This window comes from Macaca nemestrina, chromosome 20 (assembly GCF_043159975.1).
Source record: "Macaca nemestrina isolate mMacNem1 chromosome 20, mMacNem.hap1, whole genome shotgun sequence".
NCBI classification, from domain to species: Eukaryota; Metazoa; Chordata; class Mammalia; order Primates; family Cercopithecidae; genus Macaca; species Macaca nemestrina.
The window spans coordinates 63,415,531-63,442,655 of record NC_092144.1 but is presented as its reverse complement, the minus strand read 5'-3'; the positions used below and the strand labels follow the sequence as shown (position 1 = coordinate 63,442,655).

Genomic DNA, 27,125 nt, shown 5'->3' with positions numbered 1-27,125 from the left:
ATGTAGATGTTCACGTGACAGTTATTTCTGGGATGCAAGGAAGGTTCAACATATTCAAGCAAATCAATGTGATATATCACTTGAACAGAAAGAAAGATGAAAACCACATCATCTTAATAGATGGAGAAAAAGCATTTCACAAAATTCAACATCCAGTCATCATAGAAATCCTAAACAAAATAGATAGAGAAGGAAATGTACCTCAACAATAGAGACCATCTGTGAAATGACCAATGAGTAAATAGTCAAGCAGGGAAAATGGAATGCTTTTCCTGTAGGATCTCACATGATGCAAGAATGCTCTCACCCCTTCCATTCAATCAATACTGGCTGTCCTAGCCAGAGCAGTGAAATAGCAGAAGAAATAAAACTCATCCAAATAAGAAAGAAAGAAGTAAAATTATATTTGTTTATAGATGACATGATCTTCTGTGTAGAAAATCACAAAGAGTCAACCAAAATACTACTGGAACTAAGTAACATATTCAGTGGATTTGCACAATACAGTATCAGCACCAAAAATTAGTTGAATTTCCATACTTTAACAATAAAAATTTTTAAAATTTTTAAACACTTCCATTTGCTGGAGAATGTAAAGTAAGAAATACTTAGAAATAAACTTAAAAAGCTCAGAAGTTCGTACCTTGAAATCTACAAACATTGCTCAAAATGATTAAAAACAGAGCTACAACCCATATTGATGTTTTGGAAAAATATTGTTAAATGATTATATAACCCAATGTGATTTAGATCCAACACAATACCCATAAAAATCCCTATCAGTTTTTTTTTTTAAGAAAGAGAAAACAGGCTGGGAAAATGGCTCACGTCTGTTGGCCAGGTTGATCTCAAATTCCTGACCTCAAGTGATATACCTCCCTTGGCCTCACAAAATGCTGAGATTACAGGCAGGAGCCAGTGCCCAGCCCAATCCTTTTAACATAAACACTTTAATTTCAATTAATGCTTGAACTCAATGTTAAATCAACTCAACTAAATGGTGAATTGACTCTAATGTTAATTAATGCTTAATGGTTTGCTCTACTCATTGCATTTGGAACAACTACCTCCAAAATGAATGTTCTGATGTTCTTCAAGGAGTGAACTCAGACTGAAGACCTTGGCACATTGATGACATTTGTAAGATTTCTGTCCAGTATGCATTCTCTGACGCCTAATGACGTGTGAACGTGAAGTAAAGGCTTTGCCACGATCATCACACTTGTGAGGTTTCTCTCCTATGTTTCGCATAGAATGAAACTTGACTGAAGACCTTGCCACAATCATGACATTTGTAAGGTTTCTCTCCAGCATGAGTTCACCAATGAACTGCAAGGTATGAATGATGTCTGAAAACTCTCCCAAATTTATTACACTAGTATGATCTCTCTTCATTATGGATTCTCCAATGATTTGCAATGGTTGTAGCATTACTGAAGACTTTGTGACAATCATTACATCAGTAAAGTTTCCCTACAACATGAATTGCCTGATGGTAAACAAGTGTTGACTGCCCACTAAAGACTCTGTCACACTTGTTACACTCGTAAGGTTTCTCTCCAGTGTGAATTCTAGGATGTTGTGCCAGGTGCGAATCATACCTGAAAGCCTTGTCACAAACTTACATTTTTATGGTTTATCTCTAGTATGAATTCACCTAGGTCTTTCAAGGTTTGATGTGCAACTGAAAACTTTGTGACATTCTTCACATTTGTAAGCTTTCTCTCCAGTATGAATTCTCCTGTCTCTCGAGGCTTGATTGGCAACTGTATACTTTGTCACGTGCTTCACATTTCTAAGGTTTCTCTCCAGTATGAATTCTGTGATGACGTGCATGGTGTGCCTGTTGATTAAAAACCACACCATATTCATTACACTTGTAAGGTTTCTCTCCAATATGAACTTTCTTGTCTTTCAAGGCTTGATTTGTGACTAAACTTTTTTCATGATTTACATTTCTAAGGTTTATCTCCAGGATAAATTGTACGATGACGTGTAAGCTTTGCTTTTCGATTCAAAACCCTTTCACAATCACTACACTTGTAAGGTTTCTTTCTAATATGATTTCTAGGACTACCAAGGTTTGATTTGAATCTGAAAGCTTCATCACATTCTTCACATTTGTAAGGTTTCTCTCTAGTATGAGTTCAAGGTATGAATGATGTCTGAAAAGTTTGCCGGTTTTATCACACTTCTAAGATCTCTCTTCATTATGGATTCTCCAATGATTTGCAATAGTTGTAGCATTACTGAAGACATGGTGACAATCACTACATTTGTGAAGTGCTGACTGCCCATGAAAGGCTTTGCCACACTCATTACATTTGCAAGGTTTCTCTCCAGTATGAAGTCTACGATGGCGTGTAAGGTATGACTTCCGACTAAACATCTTACCACACTCATTACACTTGTAAGGTTTCTCTCCAGTATGAAGTCTACGATGGCATGTAAGGTGTGACTTCTGACCAAAGGTCTTGCCACAGTCATTACACTTGTAAGGTTTCTCTCCAGTATGAAGTCTACGATGGTATGCAAGGTATGACTTCTGATTAAACGTTTTGCCACACTCATTACACTTGTAAGGTTTCTCTCCAGTATGAAGACTATGATGGCGTCTAAGGTACGACTTCTGACTAAAGGTCTTGCCACACTCATTACACTTGTACAGTTTCTCTCCAGTATGAATTCCCCTATGTATTACAAGGCTTGATTTGAAACGGAAAGCTTTGTCACATTCTTCACATTTGTAAGGTTTCTCTCCAGTATGAACTCTACGATGGTATGTAAGGGATGATGTCCGGCTAAAGGTCTTGCCACACTCATTACACTTGCAAAGATTCTCTCCAGTATGACTTTTCCGATGTATTTCAAGGTTTGATTTGAAACTGTAAGCTTTGTCACATTCTTCACATTTGTAAGGTTTCTCTCCAGTATGAAGTCTACAATGGCATTTAAGGGTTAACTGTTGATTGAAGTTCTTGCCACCCTCATTACACTTGCAAGGTTTCTCTCCAGTATGAAGTCTACGATGGCATGTGAGGGATGACTTGTGACGGAAGGTCTTGTCACACTCATTACACTTGTAGGGTTTCTCTCCAGTATGAAGTGTACGATGGCATATAAGGGATGACTTCTGAATAAAGGTCTTGCCACATTCATTACAGTTGTATGGTTTCTGTCCAGTATGAATTCTCCTATGTCTTTCAAGGTTTGATTTCCTACCGAAAGCTTTGTCACATTCTTCACATTTGTAAGGTTTCTCTCCAGTGTGAAGTCTACGATGGTATGTAAGGGATGACTTCCGACTAAACGTCTTGCCACACTCATTACACTTGTACGGTTTCTCTCCAGTGTGAATTCTCCTGTGTCTTTCAAGCTTTGATTTGAAACTGAAAGCTTTGTCACATCCTTCACATTTGTAAGGTTTCTTTTCAGGATGAAGTCTACGATGGCATGTAAGCGATGACTTCTGACTAAAGATCTTGCCACACTCCTTACACTTGTACAGTTTCTCTCCAGTATGAATTCTCCTATGTCTTTCAAGGTTTGATTTCAAACTGAAAGCTTTGTCACATTCTTCACATTTGTAAGGTTTCTCTCCAGTATGAAGTCTACGATGCCACGTAAGGGATGATATCCGGCTGAAGGTCTTGCCACACTCAGTACACTTGTAAAGATTCTCTTCAGTGTGAATTTTCCGATGTATTTCAAGGTTTGATTTGAAACTGTAAGCTTTGTCACATTCTTCACATTTGTAAGGTTTCTCTCTACTATGAAGTCTACGATGGCATTTAAGGGTTAACTGCTGACTGAAGGTCTTGCCACACTCATTGCACTTGTAAAGTTTCTCTCCAGTATGACGTCTACGATGCCATGTAAGGGATGACTTCTGACTAAAGGTCTTGCCACACTCATTACACTTGTAAGGTTTCTCTCCAGTATGAAGTCTACGATGGCATGTAAGGTATGACTTCGAACTGAAGGTCTTGTCACACTCATTACACTTGTACGGTTTCTCTCCAGTATGAATTCTCCTATGTGTTTCAAAGTTTGATTTGAAACAGAAAGCTTTGTGACATTCTTCACATTTGTAAAGTTTCTCTCCAGTATGAAGTCTACGATGGTATGTAAGGGTTAACTCCTGACTGAAGGTCTTGCCACACTCATTACACTTGTATGGTTTCTCTGCACTATGAATTCTCCTATGTCTTTCAAGGATTGATTTGAAACTGAAAGCTTTGTCACATTCCTCACATTTGTAAGGTTTCTCAACAGTATGAAATCTACGATGGCATGTAAGGGATGACATCTGACTGAAAGTCTTGCCACACTCATTACACCTGTAAGGTTTCTCACCAGTGTGACATCTATGATGACCTGCAAGGTATTGCTTCTGATTAAAGACCTTGCCACACACATCACATTTATATTGTTTCTGTCCCAAATAGATTATCTGACGTTTCCTTAAGAGTGAGCTATAATTAAAGGCTTTGCCACTCTCATTACATGGGAAAGATTTTTCTCTCATGTGTACTTCCTGTTTTTCTGTGAGTAATGAAGAATTCCGGAAATCATTCCCATAGTTATTAGATATATGGGTTTTGGGCCTACAAGAAATTCTTTGGGCTGTTGAAAATGAGGAAGCATCGTTGATAGACTTCTCAACTTGATTATCAATTTTCCCTTTGGTGTGAAATAGGTGCAGTTCAGGCAGATGTGAATGAAAGCTTAATCCAAGCTGATCTTTAATAGGATTGTTTCCAGCATGACTATGATCATATTGGTCTGTACTACCTGTCAAGTTGTTGATTTTTGTAATGGGTGCTTCATGGCCATTTCTTTCATCTTCTTGCCACTGAAACTCAAAGTTATGAATATCTTTATCAATATCGTGGAAGCAAAAATCTCCAATGTGATGACTTTCATGTCTTTGCAAAGTCCCTGTGTGGAGCACTTCTCTATTGCCTTGCGCTGTTGATGAGAACTCCTTCATCATGCATTTGGAAGAAATAGCTACAAAATATAAACACCAAAATTTTCAAGTTAAGTACAGATGGTAAACAATGCTGAAATGTGTAACTATGACACAAAAAACAATACTTATTTTAAACTTTCCAAACATGACCCTCAAAGCTTAGGAACAGAAAAGCGTAAGATTCTTTAACAAATAATGGGCTATTACATGTGCTTCAAATTACTTTTACAGAAGCCTATTTCCAATACTGTGACAAAACAATGATAGGGCACAAACGTGTGTCACCTAAAGTAAGGAATATTTTTCCACTGGGACCCTAAAGTGTCTAACAGTTTCCAAAAAATATCACTGTCACATCAATGAAAAGTATATATTCTTCATATTTGCTGTATAGAAATAAATGCTAAAGGATCACAGGAAATACTATATTGGTAAATAATCCACAACAAGCTTATGTAAGGATAACCAAAATCAATGGAAATTCTGTATTGTCAAACAATCACAGCACTGAGAAGATAAGAAAAGACTACAAAATTTAGCCAGGTGTGGTGGCCCACATCTGTAGTCCCAGCTACTTGGGAGGGTGAGTCACAAGAATCATTTGAACCCGAGAGGCAGAGGTAGCAGTGAGCCAAGATTGCACTATACTTTAGCCTGGGCGACAAAGTGAGACTCCATCTCAAAAAACAAAGTTAATACAATGCTTTTCTAAATAACTGTCATAAAATTACCTATATCCATGCAGAAAAGGCACTTCGTGACATTTTAAATAATTTTTTTATTTTTACATTTTTGAGGTTAAGTTTCACTCTCTCGCAACCAGCTGGAATTAAATGGCCTGATCTCGGCTCACTGCAACCTCCGCCTTTTGGGTTCAACTGATTCTCCTGCCTCAGCCTCCTGAGTACCTGGGATTACAGGCACGGCACACGTCACCATGCTTGGCTAATTTTTGTATTTTTAGTAGAGACAGGGTTTCAACATGTTGGCCAGGCTGGCCTTAAACTGTTGACTTCAAGTGTTCTACCTGCTTCAGCCTCCCAAAGTCCTGGGATGGCATGCATGAGCCACAGCATCCGGTGGCACTTTGTGACATTAACTAGTGGACTGTGTCAGTTATACTGCATACCGCATACATACCGAAAAGCCTTATGTACAATCATAAAAATTAATTAGTAAAATATTGTAACGCATAAAACCAGGAAGCAAATAAGTACCTTTATACAACCTGCAAAATTCTAAACAATTCGCTGCTAAGAAAAACTCCACAACTTTTACTTACCACCAGCGCACAATGTAAGAAAGGAAATACATGTTAAGATCACTACCTTCTGATTTATGAAGTCAAAAATGTACACAGCATTATAAGGAATAAGAATTGACTAACGGCCAGGCACGGTGGCTCAGGTCTGTAATCCCAGCAGTTTGGGAGGCTGAGGCGGATGGATCATGAGGTCAGGAGTTCGAGAGTAGCCTGGCCAACATGGTGAAATCCCAACTCTACTAAAAATACAAAAAAATTAACTGGGTATGGTGGTGGGTGCCTGTAATCTCAGCTACTTGGAAGGCTGAGGCAGGAGAATCATTTCAACCTGGGAGGTGGAGGTTGTAGTGAGCTGAGATTGCACCACTGCACTCCAACCTGATTGAGAGGGTGAGACTTCATCTCGCAAAAAAAAAAAAAAAAAAAGAATTGACTAACAGTGCCAGAGGGTGCAATTATGATGTCACAACTACATTTATGAAACAGCCAGGCAATACAGCAATTCTATAGATACATATGCATTGTTGGCCTTAAATATCTAGTTCACTATGCACAAAATACAAAACACAGAATGTGTACTGGGAAAATGTTTAAACTGAGATCAGAGAAAACATTTTATCATTCAAATTGCACAATAAAAACATAAAGAATATGATGCAGCCTCCCTGGTGTGAATGTTCTTATTGGCCAAAAGCCATGTTCAGAGTTTTTATTCTCCAACGGGATGTTCCTGCAGATGGGGCCTTTGAGAGAATTTGGTCATGGGTGTTGACTACTCATGAATAGGACTTGTGCTTTCATAAAAAGAGATACAAAAGACTCATTTCCTGTTCCTCTTTCTCCCATGTCAGGACACAGCGGAAGATGGCTGGGCTAAACCCTAAAGAAGGCTCTCACTAGGAACCAATTTGGCTGGCATCTTGCTCTTGGGTTTCCCACTTTCCAAATTCATGAGAAATAAATGTCTGTGTCTGAAGCCTCCCACTTTAAGCTATTTCTTTTTTTGTTTGTTTTTGAGACCAATTCAAGCTCTATCACCCAGGCTGGAGTGTAGTGGCAGGATTCTCCTGCCTCAAGAGATTCTCCTACCTCAGCCCGGAGTCTCACTTTGTCACCTGGACTGGAGTGCAGTGGGGCAATCTTGGCTCACTGCAACCTTCACCTCCCATGTTCAAGTGATTCTCCTGCCTCAGCCTCTCAAGTACTTGGGATAACAACCGTGTGCCACCACATCCAGCTAATTTTTGTATTGTTAGTAGAGACAGGGTTTCACCATGTTGGCCAGGCTGGCCTTGAACTCCTGAACTCAGGTGATCTGCCCCTCTTGGCCTCCCAAAGCGCTGGGATTATAGGCTTGAGCCACCACACCTGGTCAATTTCTTGTATTTAGTAGATTTGAGGTTTCACCATGTTGGCCAGACTGGTCTCAAACTCCTGACTTCAAGTGATCCGCCCACCTTGGCATCCCAAACTGCTGAGATTAGAGGCGTGAGCCACCTCGGCCGGCCAGTCTAAGCTACTTCTGTCAGTGAAATGACTGAGACAGGAAAAGGAGCACCTCATTATCAACATCACCAAAGGCTGACAGATCTGATTAAACAAAGGAAGTTTAGAGACTGTACTATAAATCTCACAATACTTGAAGCCATCTAGAGCAATAACATGTTTTAAAAATTTTAAAGCTGGCCAGGCATGGTGGTTCACGCCTGTAATCCCAGCACTTTGGGAGGCTGAGGCAGGAGGAACACAAGGTCAGGAGATCGAGACCATCCTGGCTAACAGGGTGAAACCTGTTTCTACCAAAAAAAAAAAAAAAAAATTAGCTGGGTGCAGTGGCATGTGCCTGTAGTCCCAGCTGCTTGGGAAACTGAAGCAGGAAAATCACTTGAACCTGGGAGGTAGAGGTTGCAGTGAGCCAGGATCGCACCACCGCACTCCAGCCTGGGTGAGAGAAGGAGACTCTGTATTAAAAAAAAAAAAAAAAAAAAGAAAGAAAAGAAAGAAAAAAGAAAGAAAGAAGTCTAAAGAGTAATTTCAACCCACAAATATATATAAAGTTCTCCAGTAAAGGTATCTAAAAAGACAGACAGGCTGGGTCTGTCTGGTGGTTCACACCTGTAATCACAGAAGTTTAGAAGGCCGAGGTTGGTGGATCACTAGAGCGCAGGGGTTCAAGACCAGCCTGACCAAAAAGGAGAAACCCTGTGTCTATTAAAATACGAAATTAGCCAGGCGTGGTGGCACATGCCTGTAATCCCAGCTACTCGGGACACTGAGGCAGGAGAATCGCTTAAACCCGGGCATTGGAGGTTGGAGTATCCCGAGATTGTGCCATTGCACTCCAGCATGGGCGACAAGAACAAAACTTCGTCTCATCAACAAATAAATAAATAAATACATGAATAGGTAAATAAGAGGACTGATACAGAAACTGGTTTAGTGTACATTTTCTCCATAAATCAACTTTTTTTCTGTTATTTAGAAGAAAAAAGCATGAAAAAACATTGTACATAAATGTTTATGAAAATGCAACATACACAGAAATAATTCTGACATAAATAAAGAATTCCAGTGGAGAAAGAGTAGTTTCTGCAGGTTATGAATTTTTTTTTTTTCAGGCAGTCTCGTGCCACCCAGGCTGGAGTGCAGTGGTGCAATCTCAGCTCACTGCAACCTCCACCTCCCAGGTTCAAGCGACTCTCCTGCATTAGCCTCTTGAGTAGCAGGACTACAAGCGCCCACCATGGTGTCCAGCTAATTTTTGTATTTTTAGTAGAGATGGAGTTTCGCCATGTTAGCCAGGCTGGTTTTGAACTCCTGACCTCAGGTGATTTGCCTGCCTTGGCTCTCATAGTTCTGGAATTACAGGCATGGGTCACAAGAATCATTTGAGCCCAAGAGGCGGAGTTGGCTGTGGTGAGCCAAATATCCCCACTGCACTGTAGCCTTGGTGGCAGAGTGAGACTCCATCATAAACAAACAAACAAACAAAAAAGGAAATAAGGGGGTCAAAGCAAGTCTACACAAAAAAGCAATTAAACACAAAAAGTAGGAAATGAGAAATGAAGAACCAAAAAAACCTACAAGAAATACAGATAGGCCGGGCGCGGTGGCTCAAGCCTGTAATCCCAGCACTTTGGGAAGCCGAGGCGGGTGGATCACGAGGTCAGGAGATCGAGACTATCCTGGCTAACATGGTGAAACCCCGTCTCTACTAAAAATACAAAAAACTAGCCGGGCGCGGTTGTGGGCGCCTGTAGTCTCAGCTACTTGGGAGGCTGAGGCGGGAGAATGGCGTGAACCCGGGAGGCGGAGCTTGCAGTGAGCCGAGATCGCGCCACTGCACTCCAGCCTGGGAGACACAGCGAGACTCCGTCTCAAAAAAAAAAAAAAAAAAAAGAACATTCAATCAACGATAGAAGCACTTGTAACAAAATCACAAAGGTAAGGTCTTCTCCATCAGTAACACTTCAGCTGTAAGTATTTAACTCTGCACTCAGAAGGCAAAGACTGGCTGAATCAACAAAAACCAACTATATGTTATCTACAAGAGACTCATAGACTCATATTAGCCTAAAGGACACACATATGCAAAGTTCTTTGTTTGTTTGTTTTTTGTTTTTTTTTTGTTTGTTTTTGAGACGGAGTCTTGCTGTGTTGCCAGGCTGGAGTGCAGTGGTGATCTTGGCTCACTGCAACCTCTGATTCCTGGGTTTATGTGATTTTCCTGCCTCAGCCTCTGGAGTAGCTGGGATTATAGGCATGTGCCATCAAACCCTGCTAATTTTTGTATTTTTTGTAGAGACGGGGTTTCACCATGTAGGCCAAACTGGTCTCGATCTCCTGACCTTGTGATCCACCCACCTCAGCCTCCCAAAGTGCTGGGATTACAGGCGTAAGCCACCATGCCCAGCCACACATACGCAAAAATTTTAAAAATAAAAGCCAATAATTAGGTATGGGGTTGGCGCCTGTAATCCCAGTTGCTCAGGAGACTGTGGAAGATCTTTTGAGCACAGGAGATCAAGATGAATCTCAACAACACAGCAAGACCCTGTCTGGAAAAAAAACCAAACTAAAAAAGTTGCCTGACATGCTGGCATGCGCCTGTACCAGCTACCAGGGGAGGCTGAGGTGGGACAATCACATCAGCCCAGGAATTCAAGACTGCAGTAAACCATGATCCCACCACTTCACTCCACCCTGGGTGACAGAGAGAGACACTGTATCTAAAAAAGAAGAGCAAATAAAAAGATATGCAAGGGCACATCCCCAGGAGGGAAGTTATCCTCACCCAGGGAGACCAGGTTCCTATAATTCTCCAACATCACAGCCCTGTATAGAGTCCTCTGAGCAGGGTCCAGGCATTTCCACTCCTCCTGAGAGAATTCTATGGCCACATCCCTGAATGTCAACAGACCCTGAAATGAAAACACATTTTAACCAAATGGTTATGGGCGGAATTCTTATCTTTACAGAAAATGAGAAGAAAAGAGAGGTGAAAGCATGGATTTAAATGCAGTGAATATTCTAGCAAATCTGAGTAAGGGATTTCTCACCACATTTTGTCTTCCCAGTTGTGTTTTACCAAACTTTTTTTTTTTTTTTCCTGAGGTGGAGTCTCACTCTGTTGCCCAGGGTGGAGTGCAAAGGCACAGTCTCCACTCTCTGGATCTCCACCTCCCAGGATCAAGCGATTCTCCTGCCTTAGCTTCCTGAGCAGCTGAAATTACAGGCATGTGCCACCAGGACTGGTTAATTTTGTATTTTTAGCAGAAATGGGTTTTCACCATATTCACCAGGTTGGTCTCAAACCCCTGACCTCCTGATTCGCCTGCCTCAGCCTCTCCAAGTTCTGGAATTACATGCATGATCCACTGTGCCCAGCCCAGAAACTTTTATTGACACACCAAGTGACATTCAGTATCTAGATATGACAGAGTATGAGTGATGTCTTCAGAGATGACAACGTTCACAGTGAAAGATCAGAAACTAATATCTGGCTGGGTGCAGTGGCACATGCCTGTTATCCCAGCGACCTGGGAGGCTGACAAAGGAGAATTGCTTGATCCCGGGAGGTAGAGGTTGCAATGATCTGAAATCACACCAATCCAGCCTGGGCAACAGAGACCCCATCTCAAAAAAAAAAAAAAAAAAAAAAAAATTACATATATATACACACACACATATATATAAATATATAACATATTATTTATATATTTTTTATAAATAATTTTTTTTTTTATATATTAGCCGGGCATGGTGGCAGGCAGCCTGAGGTAGGAGGATGGCTTGAGACTGAGAGTAGAAGTTGCAGTGAGCTAACATTGCGCCACTGTGCTCCAGCCTGGGCAAAACAGTGAGACCTAGTCTCAAAATAAAATAAAATGCATGAAAACTAGATTACTCAAAGTATGAAAATCATATATATACATATATATATGTATGTCAACAAAATAATGAAACCTACACACACAAAAAACCAGATGTTAATACAAAGATTTGTCATTTTCCCCAGATTTTCAAAATGGAAAAGCTGTTCAAAATATATACATTTGTGTGTGTGTATGTATGTATATGTATATGTGTGTGTGTATATTGTGTGTGTGGGTGTTTATATATATAAAGGCTTTAAAAATATAAAAAGTAGCAAGTTTTGTTGACCTGAAGAGGAATCTCATCTTGCTGGAAAAGGACACTTTGGCAGTTGGGGGCAGGGGGGAATCTTGTGGGATCTAAGAAAACAGGAAATGCCTCATCCTAGAGGAAGCAATCACCCTTTCAACTGCCTGACCTGGAGGAATCCTCAGACATCTGTAGGAATGCAGGCGTGCGCAGAGGCAGCCACTATGGCACTCTTTATACAGAGAAAAATTGCAAAGAACCCACTTATCATTCAGCCAATTTCCAATGCAGATGGCAAAGAGCAAGCTCTCCACGTTTACTAACAAGACAACATGTAAATGTTCACAACCAGCAGGATCAAGTCTCAAAGTAAAATATTTCCTGGAACACAAAGAAGAAAACAAGACACTGGGGTCTACTTGAGGGTGGAGGGTGGGAGGAAGGAGATGAGCAGAAATAATAATTATAGGGGGCCAGACGCGGTGGCTCACGCCTGTAATCCCACCACTTTGGGAGGCCGAAGCAGGTGGATCACCTGTCAGGGGTTCAAGATCAGCCTGGCCAACATGGTGAAACCCTGTCTCTACTGAAACTACAAAAATTAGCAAGGCGTGGTAGCAGGCCTCTGTAATTTCAGCTACTCGGGAAGCTGAGGCAGAAGAATTGCTTGGACCTGGGAGGCAGAGGTTGCAGCGAGTTCACATCATGCCATTATACTCCAGCCTGGGCAACAAGAGCAAAACTCAGTCTCAAACAAATAAATAGATAAAAAATAACTATTGGGTAAGGGGCTTAACACCAGAGTGATGAAATAATCTGTACAACAAACCCTGATGACACTCGTTTACCTGTGTAACAAACCTTCACATGTAGCCCCAAATCTAAAGTGAAAACAGAAATATAAAAACTTTATTTTTTTGAGATGAGTCTTGCTCTGTGCCCAGGATGCAGTGCAGTTACACAATCTCAGATCACTGCAACCTCCGCCTCCCAGATTCAAGGGATTCTCTTGCCTCAGCTTCCTGAGTAGCTTGGATTACAGGCATATGCCATCACACCCAGCTAATTTTTGTAAAAAGATTTTTCTTTTTTTAATTTACTGCAGACCTTTTTCTAAAGTCTCATAACGATGCAGAAATACACAAGTACGAGACTTGCTCTGACAGCTGACACGGAACTGACAGTAGCGACTCCCCAGTGAAGCTGGAAGGAGGGTGGAGGATGTGACAGGGAACGGAGATGCCTTATGGCCAAGGGTCTAAGCTTCAGCTTTGCTTGGTGTTTTACCACAAAATAAATACATTCACCATGTGATGTTTAAATATAAAAATATATATTTAATAATATTATTGGGGCTGGGCACAGTGGCTTGCACCTGTAAACCCAGCCCTCCAGGAGGCTGAGGTGGGCAGATCACCTGAGGTGAGTAGTTGGAGACCAGCCTGGCCAACATGGTGATAGCCGTCACTAATAAAAATATAACAAAATTAGCTGGGCATGGTGACACGTGCCTGTAATCCCAGCTACATGGGAGGCTGAGGCATGAGAATTACCTGGACCCGGAAGATGGAGGTTGCCTTGAGCCAAGATCATGCCACTGCACTTCAGCCTGGGCAACAGAGCAAGACTTCATATATTTGAAATATAATATTATCATAATATAATAATAATGATAATAAAAATTATCACCATTTTTACTGAAAACACCTGTTTTACAAGCCTCTCCACAGTAACACCACAGTCTCCATGAGCTTAATGTGCTAAGAATGGTTTAATGAATCTCCTGCTTTTAGGTTGATTTCATATTCTTAAAATAATGATGGAATAAAACATCATCTATCATTCATGTCTAGGTATGAACTTTCCATTCTAATTAGTAAGATTTTTGGAGTCAGAAACACAGCAACTCACTCAATTACCTAAAAATGTAGTATAAAATCAGGCAGAAACATTTCTCCATATTGGTCGCCTTTTCTAGAATTTACCACATACTTTGTGCATATTAATACATGACTTCTGTTGCGAGAAGTCAGGGATCCCGAATGGAGGGACCGGCTGAAGCTGCGGCAGAAGAACATGAATTGTGAAGATTTCATGGACATTTATTAGCTCCCCAAATTAATACTTTTATAATTTCTTACACCTGTCTTTACTGCAATCTCTGAACATAAACTGTGAAGATTTCATGGACATTTGTCACTTCCCCAGTCAATACTCTTGTGATTTCCTATGCCTGTCTTTACTTTAATCTCTTTAATCCCATCATCTTCATAATCTGAGGATGTATGTTGCTTCAGGACCCTGTGATGATTGAGTTAACTACACTAATTGTTCCTAAACCATGTGTGTTTAAACAATATAAAATCTGGGCACCTTGAAAAGAAAACAGGATAATAGCGATGTTCAGGGAACAAGGGAGATAACCATTAGGTCTGAATGCCTGAGAGCCGGGTGGAACACAGCCATATTTCTCTTCTTTCAAAAGCAAATAGGAGAAATATCGCTGAATTCTTTTGCTCAGCAAGGAACAGCTCTGAGAAAGAGAATGCGTTCCTAGGGGTAGGCCTCTAAAATGGCCGCTGTAGGAATGTCTGTCTTTTACGGTTGCAGATAAGGGATGAAGTAAACCCCGGTCACCTGTCGTGCTCCCAGGTCTATCAGGATGAGGAAATTCTCACCTAGTAAATTTTTAGTGAAAGTGGTTGTCTGCTCTCAAACCCTGTCTCCTGATAAGATGTTATCAATGACAACGCATGCCTGAAACTTCAATAGCAATTTTAATTTCACCCTGGTCCTGTGATCTCACCCTGCCTCCATTTGCCTTGTAATATTTGATTACCTTGTGAAGCATTTGATCTCTGTGACGCATATCCTATTCGTACAGTCCCTCCCCTTTGAAAATCACTAATAAAAACTTGCTGGTTTTGCAGCTTGGGGGGCATCACAGAACCTGCCGACATGTGATGTGTCTCCCAGACACACAGCTTTAAAATTTCTCTCTTTGTACTCTTTCCCTTTATTTCTCAGACTGGCCGACACTTAAGGAAAATAGAAAAGAACCCATGTTGAAATATCGGGGGCCAGGTTCCCCTGATAGACTTCCATCAGCAGTTGCTCTAATCCTGGTCCACAGAGAGGTGACAGAGCATCCAGATGTGGCCCCTGAACAATCCCTGCTGCCCAACAGCACTGACACCACGGGACCCTCACCCCGTCTCCATCCATGTCTGGGTGTGAGCCCTTCCCAGGCCCATGCCCAGTGCCGCCTCTTCCCAAGTTCATGTCACTGGGTCACAAGAGATAAAATCTAAGCGCGATGAGAGGGACTGAGGGAAGGCATGGGTGAATGCGAGCAAACCTGTCAGGCAGGACGCTTCAGACTCAGAGAAGATTCCCAACTCCAAGGCCCAGCAGCATTTCTGAAGGGAAGGAGACAGAACAATCCACCGAGAATATCATCTCACCTGAGGAAGAGCCATCCCTGACTCCTTTGCTTTCCTCTTCCTCTTCCGGGTTTCTTCCTCATGTACCAAGAGTGTTTAGAAGTCAATCCTGAAAGTTAAAAATACGTTGTTTATTGCTCAGAATCAACACATCCCCCTCCCTGTAACACAATGAAACATACAAAGGAGACCTCACCCTGAGGAAATATGGTCCCCTCTACTGCCCCCTGCAGAAGGGACAATAAACTCCTATAGGAAAACTCCCACTTCTCTCCTGGAGGAGCCCACACACACGCTCCTGCAGTGGGGAGCTGGGCTGGAATGAGCTCCCCTTCAGGGTACAGACCCAGCCCTGACCAATCCTCAGCCCAGACCCTGAGGATCACTTGGGCTCAGGAGTCCAAGACCAGTCTGGCCAACACGGTGATATACTGTCTCTACTAAAAATAGAAAAACTGAGCAGGCACGGTGGCTCATGTCTGTAGTACTAGCACTCTGGAAGGCCGAGGAGGGTGGATTACTTGAGGTCAGAAGTTCAAGACCAGCCTGGCCAACATGGTGAAACCCCATCTCTACTAAATATAAAAAAAGTAAGTGGGCTTGGTGGGTGTCTGTAATCCCAGCTACTCAGAAGGCAGAGGCAGGAGAATCGCTTGAACCCAGGAGATGGCAGTTGCACTGAACCAAGATCATGCCACTGAACTTCAGCCTAGGTGACAGTGTGAGACTCAAAAATAAAATAAAATAAAATAAAAATAAAACTACAATAATTAGCTGGGTGTGGTGGCACACACCTGCAATCTCAGCTATATGGGTTGCTGAGGCACAAGAATCATTTGAACCCAGGAAACAGAGGTTGCAGTGAGCCAAGATCATCAGACTGCACTCACAGCCTGGACAACAGAGACTCTGTCTCAAAAAAAAAAAAAAAAAAAAAAAAAAAAAAGTTTCTGATGTGATTGATGCAGGGATAATAAAACCTGAGTAACGTGATAGAGACTGATGGGCAGAGTGAACTTCAGATAGTGGTGGGAGGGCATGGGAGACAGCTCTGAGCCTAGACCTGAACGAGGAGAAAAGGGACAGTGCCTTTTAAAAAGCACAACATGCTTTTTAAAGGCATCATGCATTAAGCTCACATTCCCTTAAATATTGTTTCCAAAGCTGCTCAGCCTCTAGCCCAGCTGGAATCTCCAGGAAGAGGCAGAGAGTTTGAGAAAAAAGACGCAGGGGAGGACAGGGTGGTGAAAAGAGAAAGCAGCCTTCCACACCCCAATTTACACGCTTCACCGTATCCTAAAGTTGCAAGCAGCACCTGAAATCATCACTAATGAAACAGAAAATGCATTCGACTTACCGGCCCAGCAAGCCACGAAAATGAGCAATGCCATCTACCAAAATAGATTAACTTTAGACTACCTCCTAGCCCAGGAAGGAGGAGTATGTAGAAAGTTTAATCTAACTAATTGCTGCCTAGAAATCCATGACAATAGGAAGGCTATTATAGAAATAACTGCCAGAGGCCGGGCGCGGTGGCTCAAGCCTGTAATCCCAGCACTTTGGGAGGCTGGGAGATCGAGACCATCCTGGCTAACGCGGTGAAAGCCCGTCTCTACTAAATAATACAAAAAAAACTATCCGGGCGAGGTGGCGGGCACCTATAGTCCCAGCTACTCTGGAGGCTGAGGCAGGAGAATGGTGTAAACCCGGGAGGCGGAGCTTGCAGTGAGCTGAGATCCGGCCACTGCACTCCAGCCTGGAAGACAGAGCGAGACTCCGTCTCACAAAAAAAAAAAAAAGAGAAAGAACTGCCAGAATGAAAAAAATGAGCCCAAGTTCCAGTCCACACTTAGAAAAAGTAGGCTCCTGAGTCCCTCTTTAGAGGCTGGTTTTCCTCCTTCAGTAGATTCAAAACCTTAATAGGAGTAGTTCCAGCCATACTAAGAATTTGTTTAATACTCCCTTGCCTCTTACCTCTCCTCGTTAAGAACATTCAATCAACGATAGAAGCAATTGTAACCAGGCAGACTACCACTCAGCTAATAGCTCTATATAAATATCAGCCTGTGCCTAAAGAAGAAAACCTGCTTTTTCATGAAGAATCCAGTAACAGTGATGCTTTCTATTAAAATCTTGTGTATAACAAGCATCTAAGGGAGGAAACTGAGGTAGAAATTTTAAAAATCAATATGCATTCATTCACTCCAAGAAAAGTAACGGGCAAGGCAACGGTTAAAAAGAAAAGAAGAACCAGTTCTCCTCTGCCTAGCAAGCTCACTTCAAGGACAGTTATAAGATAACACTGTTTGCGAAGTCGAAGGCAAAGGAACAGGCTCCAGACAGCCCCCCACCTTCTCAGAACAAGGGTGAAATAAAAAAAAAAAAAAAGGACAAATTTGTGTATTTAGCTGTTCTTGTTTTTCTTTCAACGCAGCTACAAGGCCACCAGCGATGGAAGGACACAAGTTACGCTATGCTATAGATTACCTGACCTATCAATATATGATTAACTCTTTTTATTCAGCTTCTGAAAGCAAAAAACCCCACTCTGTGTTTGTTGAAATGCTCAGCTTTTTTGATGTAAACCCACGGAGCCGGTGCGTACCTTAAATAAACATCATCCTGTCTCCCCCATATCAGTCTCTTCTCAGTTTCCCACACCATCTCTGCGCCTTCTCTGCTCTCTCCATTACATTCTCTCTTCCCTGTTACACCGCCCTGATCCTAGGTTCTAGCAGCCTAGATCCCCAGGTGTCCTCCCTGCTGTGGTTCTCCTTCTGTTCTCTTTGCCACCAGCACCACTGTGCTCTGTCTGCCCTGGCTCCAAATCCCTCCTCCTCTCCCTCACTCTGATGAGCTTCCCTCTTTGCTGCCCCTCTCCCTACCTTGCTGTCCTTCCTCTCTCTGTACATCTAGCTTTTCTCTACATTTCTCCAGTTGCTTTTCTCCTCCTGCTTTCTTACCGTTTTCTTTTCACTTTTGCTGCCTCTCGGCAAATCCCTCACCCATCCTCTACTTTGCCATCTGTTGTGGGTCTTTCTCATTCTTCTTTTCTGTCTCAGGTTTTCTACTGCTCTCTCTCCGTCTCCTGATCCCTTTGGCCCACACAATCACAGGAGGGTTTGGAGTAAGACTCCTGCATCCCGGTGGAGCGCATTTTCCAGGGGCTGGAGGTGGACAGGCAAGAACACCCCGTGTCACAGGACAGGCCCCGGGCACCTCCTCAACGCGGGCTCGGGGAAGCGGTGACTGTGGAGCGGAGACCTGTGGAGCAGCAGGGCCCCGCACGAGGACGGGGGTGAAGCGGCGATGGCGCCTTAAGACAGTTGTGGGGTGGGGTCTGCAGGATCCCAGGACAAGGCAGAGGACGCGGCCTTCCCGGGACTGGGGCAGCGGCGCTGCGCTCCAGGGGCCTACGAGGGCGAGAATCCACCACTCCGGTGAGGACTTTAAAAAGCGCGGGGCGGGAGGAGTCAGAAAAAGGTTTAGAGCAGGAAAACTAAGCGTAGAAAGTGTATACGTTGCCCTATAGCAGAAAGACGCGGGACGGGACCAGCCTCAGGGCGACCTAAAACCCAAAGGAAGCGACCCCCGGCCTCTCACGGGGATGTCTCAATTTGCTCTGGGTGAAGGACGACGGCTGAGAATTTCCAGGTTTGTGGGGATCCCAGGTCCCAGCTGCGGAAGCGCCGGGGACCTGGGAAACGCAGACAATAGAAGTCAGGGCGAAACTCACGCGCCGCGTTGGAACCGTCACTCCACGAGATCCGCTTCCTGGTCTGCGCGAATCTGCGCGCGCAGGACAGAAGCCAGGCCTGGGCGGGACCCGCGAGGAGGTGGGCGGGGCCTGGGCGAAGTAGGGGCGGGGCGCGAGGCGGAGAGACTTTGCGCTTTAGAACCCGCAGCGGGCGGGGCAGGGCCGGGGCGGTACCTGTGCGCCTCTCAGCCTTGTTCCCAGCACCTCTGTTTCCGGGTTTTGGAGGCGAGACCGGCCGGGAAGGCTGAGGCATGATTCAAAAGCCCTGGAATTGTCTGGAACGGGGATACAAACTACAATGTAAAATGCAAGGCCCGGCCTGGGCGGAAGGTAGGATTTCATGCTGAGGGCCCATAGAACAGAATAGAAATCCTCTCCCTTTCTATTCTCCATTCACTCGGGAGGGAGAGTCCATCCTGTGCTCAGCTTCAGAGATTTCCCTAAAGCCACCGCTTGGGATGCAGGACGGAGTGCTCAGGCCAGAGAGGTGTGAGGTTACAGCTTGTTGGATAAACACAGCAAGGATGCTGGGGCGGGGGCGGGAGCCTGAGGTCCCAGCTACTCAGGAAGCAGCGGTGGGAGGATCCCTGAGTCTGGGCGTCCAGGCCAGCCTGGGCGACAAAGTAACACTCCCTCCGGCAGGGCCCCCTTCCTCGTCTCTCTTTTTTTTTTCCTTCGTTTTCTTTTAACGTTTTAAAATACAATTTTGGTGGTGTGAGATACAGATCCAACAGTATTCCATGTGGATATCCAGTTAGTTGTCCCAGCACACTTGTGGAAGAGATCTATTACTTTCTTTTACTTATTTATGTACTTATTTCTTTTCTGTTGTTTTGAGACAGAATATTTGTCTGTCACCCAGGCTGGAGTGCAGTGGCGGGATCTGGGGTCACTGCAGCCTCCGCCTCCTGGGTTCAAGCAATTCCCCTGCCTGAGCCTCCGGAGTAGCTGCTATTACATGTGCGTGCCACCATGCCCGTCTAATTTTTATATATTTGTACGTGGGTTCACCATATTGGCCAGGCTGGTCTCAAACTCCTGACTTCAAGTGATCCACTTGCCTCTGCCTCGGAAAGTGCTGAGAGTACAGGCGTGAGCCACCGCGCCTGGCCCAACAAATGCTGTTTACTTGACTTTCTAATTGTTGAGAAAATTTAATCGAAAGCTATGGGTAAAAGAAAGAGAGATCAGACTGTTACTGTGTCTATGTAGAAAGAAGTAGACATAAGAGACTCCATTTTGTTGTGTAATAAGAAAAATTCTTCTGCCTTGAGATGCTGTTAATCTGTAACCCTAGCCCCAACCCTGTGCTTGCAGAGACATGTGCTGTGTTGACTCAAGGTTTAATGGATTTGGGGCTATGCAGGATGTGCTTTGTTAAACAAGTGCCTGAAGGCAGTATGCTTGGTAAAAGTCATCGCCTTTCTCTAATCTCAAGTACCCCGGGACACAAACACTGCAGAAGGCCGCGGGGACCTCTGCCTAGGAAAGCCAGGTATTGTCCAAGGTTTCTCCCCATATGATAGTCTGAAATATGGCCTTGTGGGAAGGGAAAGACCTGATCGTTCCCCAGCCCAACACCCGTAAATGGTTTGTGCTGAGGAGGATTAGTAAAAGAGGAAAGAAGGCCTCTTGGCAGTTGAGAAAGAGAAAGCCATCTGTCTTCTGCCCGTCCCTGGGCAATAGAATGTCTGGGTGTGAAACCTGATTGTATGTTCTATTTACTGAGATAGGAGAAAACCGCCTTAGGGCTGGAGGTGAGACGTGCTAGGGGTAATGCTGATCTTTATGCATGGAAGATGTTTATGGAGATGTTTGCATATATGCACATCAAAGCACAGCACTTTTCCTTAAACTTACTCATGACACAGAAATCTTTATTCAAAAGGCTTCCTGCTGTGGCCGGGCGCGGTGGCTCAAGCCTGTAATCCCAGCACTTTGGGAGGCCGAGGCGGGTGGATCACAAGGTCAGGAGATCGAGACCACAGTGAAACCCCGTCTCTACTAAAAATACAAAAAATTAGCCGGGCGCGGTGGCGGGCGCCTGTAGTCCCAGCTACTCAGGAGGCTGAGGCAGGAGAATGGCGTGAACCCGGGAGGCGGAGCTTGCAGTGAGCCGAGATCGCGCCACTGCACTCCAGCCTGGGCAACAGCGTGAGACTCCGTCTCAAAAAAAAAAAAAAAAAAAAAAAAAAAAAAAAAAAAGGCTTCCTGCTGACCCCCTCCCTACTATTACCGTATTGTCCTGCCACTTCCCCCTCTCTGAGATGGTAAAGATAATGATCAATAAATATTGAGGGAACTCAGAGATGAGTGCCAGCGTGGGTCCTCCGTATGCTGAGCCGGTCCCCTGGGCCCACTTTTTCTTTCTCTATACTGTGCCTCTGTGTGTCTTTCTTTTCTCAAGTCTCTCGTCCCACCTGTCAGGAAACCCACAGGTGTGGAGGGGCAGGCCACCCCTTCAGAAAACAAAACAAAAAAGTCTTCCCCCAAATGACAAATCATCTGCATGACAATAATAGAGAAAAATAAAAATCATTTCATTAATAAATGAGCCTTAGACCCGATTGTGATGGGAAATAGAGGCAAACAGCTAAGAGGCTGAAAAAAGAGAAAGAAATTTCACTTTTCTATACAACAATTAAGTTTATGTTTTCAAGTTAAACACTAATCAGGTCTCAGGGAAGAGGAGTTGACAACACGGTTGGTCATACATAGTTCATCCTGCCTCTACTTGGTAATGAAGGTTGTAGGGTCCAGCCCTACCGGGCTTAGCGGGTGTTCTCCCCGTGTGCAGAGACGAGAGATTGTAATAAATAAAGACAAAAGACAAAGAGATAAAGAGGAAACAGCTGGGCCCAGGGGACCACTGCCATCTACACGTGGAGACCGGTAGTGGCCCGTAAGGACTGGGGCCACTGATATTTATTGCATACCAGACAAGGGGGCAGGGTAAGGAGGGTGAATCTTCTAAGTGATTGACAAAGTGAAGCAACTCACGTGATCACAGGACAGGGGATCCTTCCATTTTAGGTAACTGAAGCAGAGAGAGAGAAGGCAGCATACATCAGTGTTTCTTCTATGCATTTATGAGAAAGACCAAAGACTTTAAGACTTTCACTATTTCTTCTACTGCTGTCCACTACAGACTTCAAAGAGGAACCAGCAGTATGGGAGGAACATAAAACTGGATGAGAAGTGTGACCATTGAAACACAGCACCACAGGGAGGGATTTAGGCCTCCGGGTGACTGCGGGCAGGCCTGGATAATATCCAGCCTTCCACAAGAAGCTGGTGGAGCAGAGCGTTCCCTGACTCCTCCAAGGAAAGGAGGCTCCCTTTTGCGGTCTGCTAAGTAACAGGTGCCCTCCCAGACACTGGCATTACTGCTTGACCAAGGAGCCCTCAAGCGGCCTTATACGGGCCTGACAAAAGGTTCACCTCTTGCCTTCTAGGTCACTTCTCACAATGTCCCTTCATTACCTCACCCTACACCTGCTGGTTATTCCTAGGTTGTATTGGTAATGCAACAGAGAGTAATATTAAAAGCTAATGATTAATAATGTTTACAATAATGATTGATAATTGTCCGTGATCATCTCTATATCTAACTTATATTTGACTATTCTTATTCTAACTATTTTCTTTATTATATTATACTGAGACAGTTTGTGCCTTCAGTCTCTTGCCTCAGCATCTAGGCAATCTTTTGCCCATAGGAGGTGACCATCTGTCTCAGCTAATTAGCTTCATTCTGAGGGAGGGGGAGAAACCCTAACCCAGGTCTTTTTGACAAGTGTGAATTTTGCACCATGGTGACAGTTGCCCTCTCTGGTGAGGCTCCTACAATCTGACAGAAACTGATGTCAGTAGTAAATAATAAAATTTAGAATATATGATTAAATACAGAGTTTATTTGAACACAAAGCGTGAGGATAGCCACCTGGAAACATCAACTCCAAATGAATGGGATCAGCGTTCCCAAGTAGAGATGTTAAGTTTTCACACACAGGGAAAGACAGAGAAGCTTTAGCAGAATCACCACATTTTCCATTCAAGACCAGTGGGTAGGATAGGGTGCAGCAAGTTGATTGGTGATGGATTGATATACTTCAAGGAAGGTTACTTTATCACTTGATATAAAGGGGCAATGATCCAAGGAGGTCTTAGCTCTGGGGCTGCTTAGTCTTTCTATTTACAGAAAAATTCTTTTTTTTTTTTTTTTAAGATGAAGTCTCGCTCTCTCACCCAGACTGGAGTGCAGTGGTGCGATCTCGGCTCACTGCAAACTACACCTCTCGGATTCAAGCAGTTCTCCTGCCTCACCTTCCCAAGTAGCTGGGATTACAGGCAGACACCACCACGCCTAGCTAATTTTGTTTTCATTTTGTTCTTTGAGACAGAGTCTCGTGGTGTTGCCTAGGCTGGAGTGCAGTGACATGATCTCAGCTGCTCGCTGCAACCTCTGTCTCCCAGGTTCAAGTGATTCTCCTGCCTCACCCTCCCGAGTAGCTGGGATTACAGGAGTGCACGACCATGCCCAGCTAATTTTTTTATTTTTTGTAGAGACGGGGTTTCACCATGTTGGCCCAGCTGGTCTTGAACTCCTGACCTTGTGATCCAACCGCTTCAGCCTCCGAAAGTGCTGGGATTACAGGCATGAGCCATCGCACCCTGCCTGACAAATACATATTTTTATGAGCATTTTAAATGTAAAACTAGCCTGCCACATCTTTGTAAGTACCTGGTTTCCATGTTGCAATTTTTTCACTTTGAATATTTAAATACCTTTTGTTTAGTCTGTGTAGGGTCCAGCCCTACGGGGCTTAGCTGGTGTTCTCCCCGTGTGCAGAGACGAGAGACTGTAATAAATAAAGACACAAGACAAACAGATAAAGAGAAAACAGCTGGGCCCACAGGACCACTTCCATCAAGACGCGGAGACTGGGCTGGGCACGATGGCTCACGCCTGTAATCCCAGCACTTTGGGAGGTCTAGGCGGGCAGATCACCTGAGGTTGGGAGTTCAAGACCAGCCTGACCAACATGGAGAAACTAGTCTCTACTGAAAATACAAAATTAGCAGGGTGTGGTGGCACATGCCTATAATCCCAGCTACTAGGGAGGTTGAGGCAGGAGAATCACTTGAACCTGGGAGGTGGAGGTTGCGGTGAGCCGAGATCGTGCCATTGCACTCCAGCCTGGGCAACAAGAGTGAAACTCCATCTCAGAAAAAAAAAAAAAGATGTAGAGACCGGTAGTGGCCCCTAACGGCTGGGCGCACTGATATTTATTGCATACAAGACAAGGGGGCAGGGTAAGGAGGGTGAATCTAAATGACTGATAAGGTGAAGCAAGTCACGTGATCATAGGACAGGGGGCCCTACACTTTTAGGTAGCCAAAGCAGAGAGAGCAGGCAGCATACATCAGCGTTTTCTTCTATGCACTTACAAGAAAGATCAAAGATTTTAAGACTTTCACTATTTCTGCTACCGCTGTTTACTACAAACTTCAAAGAGGAACCAGGAGTACGGGAGGAACATGAAAGTGGACAAGGAGCGTGACCACTGAAGCACAGCACCACAGGGAGGGGTTTAGGCCTCCGGATGACTACGGGCAGGCCTGGATAATATCCAGCCTTCCACAAGAAGCTGGTGGAGCAGAGCGTTCCCTGACTCCTCCAAGGAAAGGAGACTCCCTTTCGCAGTCTGCTCAGTAACGGGTGCCTTCCCAGACACTGGCGTTACCGCTTCACCAAGGAGCCCTCAAGTGGCCCTTATGCCGGCATGACAGAAGGCTCACCTCTTGCCTTCTAGGTCACTTCTCACAATGTCCTTTCAGCACCTGACCCTATACCCACTGGTTATTCCTATGTTATCTTAGCAGTGCAATATAGAGTAATATTAAAAGCTAGTGATTAATAATGTTTGTAATAGTGATTGATAATTGTCCATGATCATCTCTATATCTAATTTGTATTATGACTATTCTTATTCTAACTATTTTCTTTATTAAATTCTGACACAGTTCGTGCCTTCGGTCTCTTGCCTTGGCACCTAGGTAATCTTTCACCCACATCTCTCCCCTTTTTATTGATTAGGATTGTCATTGCCATCATTGCTTGTCGCTGGCTTCGAGCTTTTCATCAGACTCCGTGGAGACACTTGCAGACTAAAAGCAAACGACATAAACACACCAGTATTAGTAATGCCAATAACAAAAGTGAACCTCCAATGGGCTTGATCCACTTGAAAAGATTTATATCAGGTAGTCCTTTTGTAATTGTTTCAAATATGTCAGAACCAGGAATGGTAGTTAAGTGAGCCTGGGAAGCCTCAAAAATTTGTTCCTTAAGTGTTGAAATATCTAAGGTTAAATGATCATCCCAGGCTTTTAGATGCCTTTGGACCTTTTCCCAACTATGTTGATCTTCTCTGTAAGCATAAGGTGTTATGCAAAAATCAGTGTATTCCAATCACATTGTAGTTGCATTCAGTGTGCTAAATTCATCATTCTGTCTCCCAACCAGATTACACTCTGGTGGAGGTCATTAATTTGATTGGCCAGTTTTTGATCAGTCTCAGCCTGAGAATTCCAAAGTCGGTGGACTTCTTTTGCCATGTTTCCACATAATGGGCAGTCTGGACTGAGTTAGGAATGGCTACTCCAGCAGTAGCCGCTGTTGTAACAGCAATTAAACCTGCAATCACAGCAATGAGTGTAAAAATGAATCTCCTAGTTCTTTTAAGGATCCCTTTAAGGACTTCATTGACTATATGAATAGAAGGAGAAGATTCCCAGGGGCGGTGTAAAGAAACTGGTATCCATACCCATTCCCTGGCTCTGACCAGGAGAACACTTGTTTTTGGGTCAAATGTAGCATCAATACACATAAACAATTTGCAATTATTGCATTCAACAGTTTGGGTATCAGGGATGATAATTATGTTTCCAACCAATAACATATATAGTGGTTTAACACAGCTCCTCATGGGTACCACCGCATCAGAAATTAAAGTGACCTTATACATGTTTGTTTTGGTATTTGTAAGAATTTTTTGATAAGCTACATTCCATAATCTGATTCCAGATAAGGCTTCAGCCAACTTCCACAATTCAGGATGTTCTGGGGTAAGTATAGGATGAATCATTTTTGGCCTAGGAGGAACAATGCCCTTGTCCAACCATTTGAACGGGTAAGGAGACACCCATTTCTTCTTTTTTTAGGACTGCCAGCCTTCTTCTTCATAATCGATTAAGTAGTTAAACTCTGAACTTTGGGTATTTTGCTCAGAGCAATCTCGCCAATATACCCTTTTGGGGCCCAGTCAATGACAGTCCCTGTGACAGGACTCTGTGGCACTGCCGGTGTTGGGGCGTTGCAGTCACTCCATAGGATGTTTCCAATTACTAAAGCTGCCTTTATAGTGTCTTTTAAAGAGTCTGACAATCCTTGTGTTTTATTGTGTTTTACTGTGACAGGAATTCTCGGTTCCTCAAATGAATTTATTTTAACGGTCAGATCCTGAAAAGAATTACTACTCAAAACATTATGCACCTGATAAGAATCATTACTGGAGGCCGGTACAGTCCACATTCAATTTTGATTAGAGAATGCCAAATAGCCAGGTGCAATTCCTATGCACAATGGTGGAAATCTATATCCCATGGACACATTAAAAGGCATTCGTGCTTCATCTGGTTGAACCTGAAATCTGTCATCATTAGGGACCAGCATGAATGCACTGTCATTAGTACAAACCTCCACTGAGGAATCCATCCATGAAACAGATCGAATAAGAGGGAGAAACAGGACATATGCCCAGTAGGTGTAATTGTGAGTTGCTGTAGCCCCAGGTATACTTAACACTAAGTAACTACCAGAAAGGCAGCCAAGATAATATTACCTGTAGTTTTTGGAATCCCTTTGTCCTGTAGGTGTCTCTCAGCCTCTTCGAACATTACTTTTATCTGACCCCATGTCAGCGAGGTGGAATTTTTTGTATTGGGAGTTGTAGGGCAAGGCTGTGATGTGAAGTTAAGATTACAAATTTTATTAGT

At 43.6% G+C, this 27,125-nt stretch overlaps 1 protein-coding gene and 2 long non-coding RNA genes across 3 annotated transcripts; 1 reads left to right on the top strand and 2 right to left on the bottom strand.

Moving 5' to 3' along the window:
- Positions 1 to 2,013: 2,013 nt before the first annotated feature.
- Positions 2,014 to 19,129, bottom strand: LOC112422923 (zinc finger protein 765-like). Its single transcript, XM_011767761.3, has 5 exons — positions 19,044 to 19,129; positions 18,271 to 18,474; positions 15,329 to 15,416; positions 10,534 to 10,660; positions 2,014 to 5,013 (listed from the first exon to the last, which is right to left on the bottom strand). Exons 3-5 carry the CDS (start codon positions 15,341 to 15,343, stop codon positions 2,195 to 2,197), a joined length of 2,961 nt encoding a protein of 986 aa, XP_011766063.2. The 5' UTR covers positions 15,344 to 15,416; positions 18,271 to 18,474; positions 19,044 to 19,129; the 3' UTR covers positions 2,014 to 2,194.
- An 82-nt stretch (positions 19,130 to 19,211) lies between these two features.
- On the top strand, positions 19,212 to 21,381 carry LOC139360460 (uncharacterized). The gene is made up of 3 exons (XR_011617873.1): positions 19,212 to 19,394; positions 20,382 to 20,952; positions 21,271 to 21,381. It is a non-coding gene; the product is annotated as an uncharacterized lncRNA (long non-coding RNA).
- A 1,577-nt stretch (positions 21,382 to 22,958) lies between these two features.
- On the bottom strand, positions 22,959 to 27,123 carry LOC139360461 (uncharacterized). The gene is made up of 2 exons (XR_011617874.1): positions 23,853 to 27,123; positions 22,959 to 23,742 (listed from the first exon to the last, which is right to left on the bottom strand). It is a non-coding gene; the product is annotated as an uncharacterized lncRNA (long non-coding RNA).
- Positions 27,124 to 27,125: the final 2 nt, after the last annotated feature.